The sequence below is a fragment of the Dipodomys spectabilis genome, unplaced genomic scaffold (assembly GCF_019054845.1).
Source record: "Dipodomys spectabilis isolate Male_0828 unplaced genomic scaffold, ASM1905484v1 ptg000108l, whole genome shotgun sequence".
NCBI lineage: Eukaryota > Metazoa > Chordata > Mammalia > Rodentia > Heteromyidae > Dipodomys > Dipodomys spectabilis.
In genome coordinates, this window is record NW_024870785.1 from 12,274,679 (window position 1) to 12,286,789 (window position 12,111).

Here is a 12,111-nt window from a genome sequence, read left to right on the forward strand (position 1 = left end):
GATTTCATAAGTTTTTATAGCATATATTAATTTCAGAAAGGGAGTTTTTATTCTGTTATTTCCATATTTGCACATAATATGTAAAACTCATCAGTTTGATATGTTGCTAGTACATTTGATTAAGATTATTTTGTTGAGCATCTGATTACTTCTTTGCCCACTGCTTGTTTAGGAGTATGGTGTTTGCGTTCCACATCTTTGTCAATTTTCTAAATTTTTTTGTTTTACTTAAGTTTCATATATTATAGTCAGAAAGATATTTGATATAATTTCAGTCTTAAATTGGTTGATATTTGTTTTGTAGCCCAACACATAATGACTTTGAAAGAATATGTATTCTATTATTGTTGGATGAAACATTGTATCATTTTGCCATTTAAAAGATAATATCATTCTAAGTAAAAGGATCTTAGAAAATATTAAAAGAGATAGAAAAGAATATGCTGTCCTACTGGTGTAGTTAACATTCTGGTAATGTTGTTTTCAAACATTTTTTTGTTTCATATAAGTATTACTATGCTATAAACAAAATGTTACTTCCCAGGTTTTACTACATATACTGTACCATTTCTACATTTTTACATACTCATTAAATGCATCAATATTAGTGGTCACAAATTATTATCAAAGTCATAGATTTTTAATCCATTCATCTATACTCTGTCCTATATGGTTCTTTTTCCATTTTGGAATTGCAAGCAATGAAGAAATGTTCTTCTTTATGCATGAATTATTTTTCAGTATTTAAAATTGGCTAGTACTGTTACATAGTACTACAAATGAATTGGCTTCGAATGGCACTTATATTGTCATAAAAACTGAAGGATGAGAGGCCAAGATCAAACGTTCACAGGGACATGCTCTATTTAAAGGTATTAAGGAAGAATTCATCCACTTTAATATTATCTTATGGTAATTAATTACCTCTGCAATTGCCCAGTTTTTTTGTTTTGTTTTGTCGGTTGTGGGGCTTGAACTCTGGGCCTGGGCGCTGTCCCTCAGCTCTTCAGCTCAAGGCTAGCGCTCTACCACTTGAGCTATAGTGCCACTTCCGGTTTTCTAGTGGTTTATTGGAGTTAGGAGTCTCATGGTCTTTCCTGCCCGGGCTGGCTTTGAACCGCAATCTTTAGATCTCAGCCTCCTGAGTAGCTAGGATTATAGGCGTGAGCCACCAACACCCGGCTCAATTACTCAGTTTTTAAACAAAACCACATTCTGTGGTATTAAGGATTAGGGGTTCAACAAATAAACATTGGAAAAACATAGTTCAACCTGTAACAACAACAATTTTCTTAGCATTAACTCTCCAAACTGGAATTCACTAGTGAAAGTATTACTAAAAAGTTTCTGAAACTTTTATTAAATGTATTAAATTTGTACAGTCCTGCACCCAGATAGTATTTGATTTATGATATCTTCATGAGTCTTAGAAATTATTCCTAATTTCATAAAAAATCAGCTTTATTCTATTTCTTGTTAACTCTTCAATAATATGGTATAGTTTTAGTAAATTGAATTTTTTTTCATGCTTAATCGCCACAGTTGAATTATCTAATATCTAAATTTCAATATATCATTCTGTATATTTAATAGGTATTTTTTCTATACTTTATTTTTCTTCATTTATTTTATACTTAATTTTTTAAATCTATGGGGCCTTGTGGTATATGCATGAGATGAAGATGCTCATTTTTGCAATATTGTAAAAAGTTAAGAGAGCAAGATGAAAATTCTACTAATTTCAAGGTGCTTAGGTTCTGGAGGTTTGTAGTTTGTAGTGCTCAGTACTAGGTCCTTGAACCCCAGATCAACACATGTTTCAGGGGAAGAAGTTTGCTCCAGCAGAGTTCTGGAAGGTATCAGGTATGTGGCTGAATGAGGAAGGGAGAAAAAAATTTTGAAGAAGAAAACGGAAAATACAAAGCTGTATAATTTTCAAAGGACATAATACAGAAATGGAACTTCAGTATTTTGATTCTGACTGAAGTTTAAGAAGTGAAAGAGAAATGAGGGACCATGGGACTGTCTTAATCCTGCGTCTGGTTTTCTTTCATTGAGACATTGAGTGGGTTATGAAGCGGGCAGTGGTGGGTCATGTTTGTGTTTTAGGGAAGGCGGAGGGGCTGAATATCGCATGTAGGAAGGTAAGAAGTCCAAGAAACAAAGGAAAGAAAGAAAGTTTAAAAGTAAACATGGAAATTAATTCATTGATAACCAATGCATGTTATATATGACTGAATCAATACATTGCCGGGTTGAGCATCTACATTGTGATTGATGACCTTGGTAAGATTACTTTTGTTCAAGTGGGATGATTGGGGAAGACAGATCTTAATGGGAAACAACGGATTAAAAAGTATTTATTCAAAATATGGAATATTTGAAATCAGATCTTTTTACTGAGCCATCAACTGCTAATGTGTAGGAAATAACTATCATTAATTACTATTTTGTTATATACTACATTAACTATTTTTAATTAACTTTGATAATTCCCCATATGTTTTGTTTGTTTTTGTTTCCTGGAAATAAGATTATAATCCTGATAAAGAGCAATTTTACATCTTGATTTCTTCTATTTATGTCATTTATTTCTGCTTATTTTTTAATTCATTGTTTAAATACTTTTTAAATTGGCCAGAATTTCCAGAAGTGAGTTAAAATAATAACACAAGAGTTTTGTTTTCTTGATGGAAATGTGCTAATATTTCATGCATATTGATGATTCTGAACTTTAAGAGTTTTTTTAAAATTATATTCAACTTAAGGAAGAGCCATTGCAATCCCATGCTAAAGAAGTTTCTAAGAACCATTTAGAAATTGAAATCAAATGACATTTTGATAACTGTTGCAGTTCAGGTACATAATTTCTGAATAAAAGATGTATGATTAGTTGTGTCATATTCAGTTAGTTTTTCAGTGTTTTTAAATCATCTTTGGGATAAGATATTCTTCAATGTGGTTGTATTATTCTTCTGAAATAATACAAAGTTGTATTTGATATATTTTATACACTCATAAATAATATTTTCCCTTTATTATCTTAAAAGATAATTGAACTATGTTTTATATTTGAGGAAATAACCCTGAGGTATTAGAAAAATCTGCACCAAAATATTTAGTTAGGGTAATCAATCCATACTTAATGAGTCAGAGAAACTCATGTATTTGAAACTGGCATCAGTATCATTGTTGAGGTACACGACCTTGGGCAAATGATCTTTCTGAGATTCATCTCCAGAAAAAGAACTGGACTCAACTCCAAGGTCACTCTAGATCCAACATCCTGCCAGTTTCTATCCATAGGGCTCTCGCTCCAGCTTTATTCTTAATAAGCACAGTTGAATAAGTTTAAGAACAGTCATTCTACATGAAGTAAAAATTATTTTATTCCTATGACCCCAGGAAGATGTATAGCTTCTTTTGAAAGCAGAAATAATAATAACTACCTAATAATAACTACCTAATAGTTGTTGTCTATCTGCTTAGGCTCGTGAGCTCTTGGAACCTTAAAGTATCAGCCCTATAATTTATCATAAACTGCATTGGAAGACTGTAGACCAACCACCTTTGTTGCTTTGTAAGATTCACCCAAAACACTGGATCTAAAATATACAAATAGAGGATCCGTTTCTGTTTCATTTCTGCCATTTACTAACTTTGTGATCTTAAGTCATGAACACTTTTAGACATCAGTAAGACAGAGTCGTTTACATTCATTTTTAGCTTTATGATATGAGAAACCACAGTGAAATAATCCTTTAATAAATGGAAGTTATATAGTTGTCTGCGGTTTATACCCACAAGTATTTACTTAGTTGATCTTGCCAACAGTGTTGGGATTTCAAAGTTGGGCTTAAATGCTAGAGAATTTAGTAGTGTTACCATTGTCCTTAGTAAGTGGCAGAGCCTTGGTTGGAGCCCAGGATTTCTGATTTTCCAGCTGTGTTCTTTTCTCAAAATGACATGTTTTCATTCACTAAATCTAGCAGTTGCCATTATATACTTTTCAAGCATTTAGGCACATTTTCCAGCTCTATTAAATTGTGGGCCCAACTATTGCTATTCCCTTGGGGTTCAGTCTTGAAACCTGTTGTGCTTTTTAAAACAATGTTACAATAGTACTTTATTCATGTGTATGTTTAAATGATTCCTTGAAAAGTACTCCATCTAACACTTATCCCTTCTTTTCCCAATTCTCTTTCAGATAGCAGTTCTATGGATGAAAAGGTTTTCAATCATACATTTTCTTCCCTCCTGAGGGATCTTGTCTTTTGTACATGTTCGTTTGTGACATCTTAGACCTGTTTGGTTTCTCTGTTTTACTCGTGAAATGTGCATGTCATCTTGGCTTTCCATTCTTTGGTTGTCCTTTAAAGTGTGCCTTCAATATGTTGCATTTCTGAAGAGGTCACACCTTGCCAGCTGCGCTTACCTTAGCTTATACTTGCAAACTGAGGGGTCTGCTACGGTCAAACACAGCATCTGTCCTTAAGTCTGGCTAGGCCATGACCTTGCTGACTGATTCGTGATCTTCATTGTGCATAATCAAGTTTTAAGGGCAAAGAGTATTTGCAATATGATGTATTTTCCTCCTGGACTCTGCCAGTGCTTTCGTTTCAATGCAGATGGCTAATTTCAAAACCCCCATGCACAAAATACAGCTTTGACTTGGAGCTGACCCTGCTTAGCATCTGTCATACTAGGTGTTACATGTGTAGTGCAGTTGACCTGTGTCCAAGCTATGCATCCAGCCAGCCATAGTGTGCTAAAGGTCTGTTTGTTTTTCTCTTCTTCATTTAAGGCTCGGATAGTAAGTGGCAGTGACTTGGATGCTTCCAAATTTTCTGCACTTCAGGTATTTGGTGGGTAAGTACATTCATCACCTTCCTAACTCATTCTATGGTAAATCACACTTGTCAAGTGTTTAGAGAAGGCTGGGTGTTACAGGAGGGTGTAATTCATTAGATCATTATTGCTTTCAGGTTTTTTTTCCTCACTATAAAGCAATTATATACTTTTTCTTTAAAATTAATGGGACACAGACTCATGTCAAAAATTCTAATCTGAATATAGATGTATAATTTCCTATATACATCTATAAGGAATGCAATTGAAGTAATCTAACCAAGTAATGTTTTAGCATAATCATGTCACACATGAATATAACCATACAATGTGACAGGGTTGTATTTCTATTTGCATCACAGTGCTATGTTTTAATCTAGTTACTTGTACTTATGAATGTGTGCATGAACATCTTTGTCAGTAATGTGAAGATGATAATCATTACTATTTTTGTCATGGTTACATATGTTACATTTAGTGAGTATATCAAAATATGTACTATTGAATCAGGAAAATCATGTATGAAGCTCTCAAATTATATAGTGGTATCACTCTGTCATGCCTTTTTGGCATGCTTGCTTTTATATCTATGTCTATATAAAGTCAAGATTTCTGAATTAGGATCTTTATATCGTTTACCACAAACTGTTCTGCTTAGTTCATGTATAATGACTCATTTGATTCTTACAGTGGCCTACGAGTAAAGTATACTTAAGTGCAAAGTTTGTTTTTAAGCTCAAGTATCTAATCTGAAAGTCTGTTATATTAGTCACTGTGCTATATAGTTTTTGCAACTTGAAGATTGTGCAGACCTTGGAGTTGATGACCTTATAAACCCTGCATCTCATACCCACCAGGACCCCCATCACTTCCTCACAGCTTGGTTTTTCACTCCTTTTGGAACAGGGACTTGTCATTGTCAAAGCCACAAAATCCTACCTCCATGTTTTTCATAAGCAAGTCACTTTTGCATCTTCCATTGATACTTTCCACATCATTCTTCTTCCAGAAATTGCCTTTTCAAAATATTTAGGTAATATGATAGTGGGGGCGGGGAATGATATTTTTCAGTCATCAAGAGAATTTCTCAGTGTCTGGTCTCAAGACATATCTGTTTCAAAATTGGAACACAATGTCACAAGAGACCTTGAGAAAATAGAGAGCAAGATCTTAGGAGTGAGTTTGTAGTTGGATCATAAATGTAGGTAATTACAAAATAGAATAAATGAATTCATTTACGATATTGATTCTCTTAGTCTAGTAGCTCATGACACATTTCATCACAGTATAAACCAAAGAAAAAGCTAACAGAGCAACCAAACAGGTTGCAAAGGAATCTCAAGTTGTACCAAATGAAGAAAGACAAGAGAACTAATATACAGAGTCTAAGAAAGAGAAGATCCAGAAAAAAATCTTGAAACCCTCTTCTAGTCTTAAGAGTCTGTTACCAATGTTGTATCCTATCATAATATCACCCCAGTGTCTCTGATTCCATGAACAAACCACTGCAGAGACTTAAAGCACTGAATCTGACTTGTCTGATCTGCATTCATTCATTCATGCCTGGTCAGCTGGAAGGGGACAGTGCTCCAATGTCTGGCTATTGCCTGGGATAACTAGAATTGGGTGATGTGTCATTCATCATCCAGTTGGCCAGAAAAGCTTCTTCAGTGGTAATGACAGGATTCTAGCATAACAGCTGTACACATACAGGGTCATTCTCTCTCAGGGCTAGAGAGCAACACCTGTCACTTTGCTGCCCTCGCTGGTGTAAGACAAGTCCTGAGTCGAGCTGGGTATCCAGGAATATGAGAAAAAAATCTTCCTCTACATTGGCAAAATGAATCCTTTATTACCTAAACAAATTATGCTTATCAGCTAATTAAACAGCTCTTCCAGTTACATGTGTTCTGAACTTGAAGAAGATAGAATGTTGTGTTACAGTTTTACCGCTGCTTAAAAGATAGCATTCTCTTAATTTCCAATGGAAAAATTGCCATAAAACATGAGAATTTTGTTTATATTACATCATTGTTTATATGGTCTCAGCTAATAAATAACTGGACACAGTACTCTGCAATATTAAGAGAGGAGTTTTTGTTGTTGTTGTTGTTTTGTGGGGTTTTTTTGTTTGTTTGTTTTTGCCAGTGCTGGGACTTGGACTCAGGGCCGGGGCATTGCCTCTGAGCCTCTTTGTGCTCAAAGCTAGCGCTCTACCATTTGAGCCACAGTGCCACTTCCAGTGCTGAGTAATTCATTGGAGATCAGAGTCTCATGGATTTTTTCTGTCCGGGCTGGCTTTAACCATCACATCCTCAGATCTCCGCTTCCTGAGTAGCTAGGATTATAGGCATGAGCCACTGGCACCCAGCTGGAAATGTTTTTAATTTAGAATAATTAAAGCAGATCTTATGGAGGAGGTAGCATTGAATCAGAACTTCAGTGTGTAGATATAGTTTTTGGCATGTCGATATACTTTTGGCATGCAAAAGAAAATGGACACCAGAAAGTCATATTAAAACTCAAAAGTGTATTAGACAGTGGTGTCAGCACATGGCGCTCAGAGGAGTAGATTATGTGTTTGGAAAGGTGAGTTGTAAGTCTGAATGCCTGGCTAATGATACGAAGAATGCATATCAGTCTTTGAAGTCACATACATATATGTGTGTGTGCTTGTATATATACATATTTACATATATGTGTGCACACACACATATATGTGTGTGTATATATATATAATATATATCAGAAAATCTCCACCTTGGAAAAGGATGACTCAGGTATACTTGGCACAGGAATGAACAGTAACTAATGTTGGGTGGGGATGAGAGGGAAGAAGAAATTGAACTTATTTCTATTCATAAGATTGTACAGTGGTTTTTTTTCAATCCACCAGAGCAGAATCATCTGCCAAAAGTTATGTGAAAGAATTTTTTTTACAAAGGCATTCATTTCCAAAAGCAGGAGCACTCAGGCAGAGCAGGATTCTCTTTTGCTTTGAGGACTTTTACATAAGTCTGTCAACCACAATAATCACCCTTGTAACTCTTCCTCATTATCTTGATGTGTAGACTCCTAGGTGCCCGGTAAGAAAGTCCAGAGGTGGAGATTTGTACATGCCATCACCACTGGAAAGATCTGAGTACAAATCTTTTCACACGAAGTGATACCACCTGAATCTCATCTTGACCTAGAAAGCTCGTTTCAGGATTTAGTACTTTAAATGGTTGTTCTAAATTCATACAGCAACAACTCCAGAACCCCTTGGGTCTTAATGTTTTATTTGCAAATGATGGTTAGCAATCACCATCCCACTATATCCTAATAACAGTCACAGGATCAATTAGTGTATTTCAATATTTTCTTTATCCTAGCACACCTTATAGAAGATAGTAGTTCTATGAAACATTATAGGAAACATATAAAGAGTTTTGCTTCTGGTGATCAGAGGCAGGGTTTTCAGGATTCAGGAAAGGTTTCCAGAATGTAGATGTTTCAATGCTAAAATCAATAAAATCCTGAGCAATTACTCAGCAGGTCCACAGGACTATGGATGACCCAATTGGCTACTCAACAATTTCCTCTGACACCAGAATACCAATTAACACACACAACTCACTAGAATCTATCATTTAGCCAGGTATGGGTGGCTCAGGCCTATAATCCTAGCTACTTAGGAGGCTGAGATCTGAGGGTCACATTTTGAGGCCAGCCCTGGCAGAAAAGTCCATGAAACTCTTACCTCCAATCAACTGCTCAGAAAAAGCCTGAAGTGGTGCTGTGGCTCAAATGGTAGAATGCTAGCCTTGAGCACAAAGAGGCTGAGGAACAGTGCCCAAGCCTTGAGTTCAAGCCCCAGGGCCAGCAAAAAGAAAGAAAGAAAAGAAAAGAGGAGAAAGAAAGGAAAGTGGAACTATAGCTCAAGTGGTAGAATATCAGCCTTGAGGTAAAAAGCCTAGTGAGGTCACAAAACATGCACACATGCATGTACACACACATACACATATACCCATAAACATATCATTTAGAAAATTGAGTTAGGTGATATACTTCTATTCATGAGGCTCTACATCCCTGGGCTTCTGCATAAGGAAATTCATGCTTGAAATTATAACTGTCTACTTCAGCCAGCCACTTTTCAATTTCATTAGCCAGAATTGTTTCTTCTTTGCTTCAAGCAAAGAAGTTGCTTTCCTGCAGAATGGAATGTTAGCGAGATTTTATTTCCTGATGTAGGCAAGAGGACCCCAATTTTGTGCAGTCAATGCTGGAAAGACATTGTTCCCCTGCTTAGAAACTCCACACACTCTGCCTCACACCACTGAACATTTCCCTCCCCTGGCAACATGTCTTACTTACTATACTTTAGCTATTTCATATACACTACTGAGCAGGCAACAATAGAACTGTCTGGTAAACATGCTGATACCATAATTTCCAAGTTTTTAGTAGCATTCATATTCTATTTAGACCAATGGAGCAGGCAGAATGAACACAGTAAAAGTCTGACACAATGTTAATATCAATGGATTTGAATGCAAGGGGGAAAACTAGAGGGAGAGGGAACTGTAACATTTCAATGAAGTTAAGAGAGTGTGCTGTTCATTCAATAACACTATTCATTCTGTGGGTCTTTTTGTTTTCATTTGAATACAAGTTGCAAATCATAAGGTCATTTCTTGTGCATTGTATTTAGCTGAGAAGATAGTCAAATGAGCAAGGCAGGCAGTGAACCATAGGAACTAGAAAGAGAAAGCCAGTGGTACTGTGGTTGGAATGTGTCTTAGTGTTTTGACATTTTAAAACCATATTTAAGCCAGAAACAGTCATTTGGATACATGAATCAGTGGTCTAATTTGGCAGGTACGTAAGAGTCATGAGGTTATCAGTCATGGGGCTTGAACTCTGGGACTGGGCCCTGTCCCTGAGCTCTTCAGCTCAAGGCGAGTGCTCTATCACTTGAGCCGCACTTGCCACTCCTGGTGGTTAATTGGAGATAAGACTTTCCTGCCCAGGCTGGCTTTGAACCACTATCCTCAGATCTCAGCCTCCTCAGTAGCTAGGTTTACAGGCACAAACCACCAGTGCCTGACTAAACCTAAGGATTTGAAAGACAGATTGGTGCCAAGTGCTTGTATGGTTTAGTTATTTGCATTTTTTTAAATATGTATTTCTAACTTCAAACACCTGAAGTATGTTAAACTGTGGCTTAATAGGAACTGAAACATTCATTATGAGGGCAAAATGAGGAAAAATCTGAACATTCAGACAGTAGATTATGATATGTCCAATGACATATCAGCATAAGTAGGTGACAGAAGGTCCATCAAGCTGAAGACAGGAGTTTGGCCTAGCTCACACTCATAATCCTAGCTACTAAGGGAGGCTGAGATTTGAATATCAAGGTTCAAAGGCAGCCTGGCAGGAAAAAAAACTGTGAGACTATTAGCTCAAATTTACCACCCAAAACTCACTAAGTGGAGCTGTGGCTAAGTGGTAGAGTGCCAGACTTGAACAGAAAGCTGAGATAGCACCCAGGCTCTCAGTTTAGGCCCCATTAAAACACACACACACACACACACACACACACACACACACACACACACACACGAGTGTGAGTTGCAGTAAAAGCAATTATCATCCACTTTTCATCTCTGGTCATTCGACAAATTGAATAATAGACAAGAGCTTGCAGCTGGCCAGTTTGGACACAGAGAGTGGAGTTCTTGGGCTTGCATGTTAATCATCAGGCCATGACTTGATGCAGACACAGGTAGCCCATTCAACTATTATAAAAATATCCCGAGATTAATGATTTTTGTCCACTTAAATTGTAACTGGCAAATTTAAATGTTTATAAATTTAATCCTATTGCTGTGACCGGGGAGAATTAATAACTGCTACAATTTCTCTTATAATGGGAATAAACATCTGTACAGACAGTTATACAAATTCAGAGTTGTTTTGGTTTTGGTATGTTTATGTTTTTAGATTAGATACTACAAGCCCTTCTGTCAACTACCTTTAGAAGTTTGATTTTTTTCCAAACAATTGCACATCTGTGTCATGGAAGGATTTGGGTTTTTTATTGTTCTTGTTGAAGCACAGGTTTTTGTGTTGGTTATCTAACATTTCCATGCTTCTTTGGTCTCTAGTAATTGGGACATTAGATACGATGGGGCCGTGGTGCTGGTGTTATGTACAAATCTTAATTTCTCTCTCTCTTTCTTTGTCTCCTTCTCCCTCAAATGCCTATGGTTCAAGGTTTCGTCTTCTTTTTTCCCAAATATTTCTTTATTAAATGCCTGCATAAATTTCATAATACTCTGGCATAGCTATATTTAACTGAAGTCACAAACACCTTTTAATCTTCACAATGATAGTCATCATTTGTTTTCTTTTAGAACATAGACTATCTAAATATATGACTTTAAGCAAAAGGGAATCATGTTCAATGTAACATTCATAGATCTAATCGTTTTCACTTGAAGGTTTAATAATAATCAGTAATAACGAATTCCAAAATAGTTAAGGTGAGCCTAAGTAAGTGTAGTGTATATTCCCTAGTAAAAGCAAAAACATGTCTATTGCTGTCTTTGGATGCCTTTGGGTTCCAACCCCTGTGTTTGGAGAGTCTGGAGATCTGATTCCCTTAGCTTATTCCTCTGTAAGTCTCAGATGAACAGACCAGAAGGTATTGTGGGCCAGCCCATGCAATTGGAGAGGAAACATTTGAACTCTTATGGCCTCATTCTGGAAGATTTCCTACAAGAAAAATAAAGATCAAAATGCAACACACATATAAGAATAAGTTTTAAATAATATATTAGATCTGTGGCCAAAAATGTACAAAAAATTCCAAATGAAGCTAAAGTTCTCTCTACCCACTAAACCTCGGATGGGGAGATTTTGTTTGCATTGTGCTCTTAAGTCAGGAGTGGATTTCTTCTTGTGCTTGATTATATTTGAGGTTGTTTTATGAATAGTTTATTCTCATGAAAGTTTTCTAACGTTAACAGCAGGGAGAATGGCAAATGTCTGAATTTGAAATTAAAAAGAAAATCATTTTAAAAATATACTTAGGATAAGTGCTTAAGAAGTAATTTGGTTTTTTTGGACAAGAGCATGAATGATGATTGTTTTCAAAATGGATATGTGATACCTAAGGAGTCAGCATCGATCACCAGTGATCACCAAGAATAGGTAAAAGCAGTTAATGTAACTTTCAACAAAGATTAGATGGGCTGAAGGCCCCAGCTTAAA

General features: G+C 36.1%; 1 protein-coding gene across 1 annotated transcript in view; it reads left to right on the top strand.

Annotated features, from left to right (window-relative positions):
* The window catches only part of Unc13c (unc-13 homolog C), a 279,587-nt gene that overhangs the window by 47,743 nt on the left and 219,733 nt on the right, over nt 1–12,111 (top strand). The window contains 2 exon segments of the mRNA XM_042687992.1: nt 4,208–4,230; nt 4,805–4,869. Of these exon segments, the coding sequence (XP_042543926.1) occupies nt 4,208–4,230; nt 4,805–4,869 (88 nt within the window).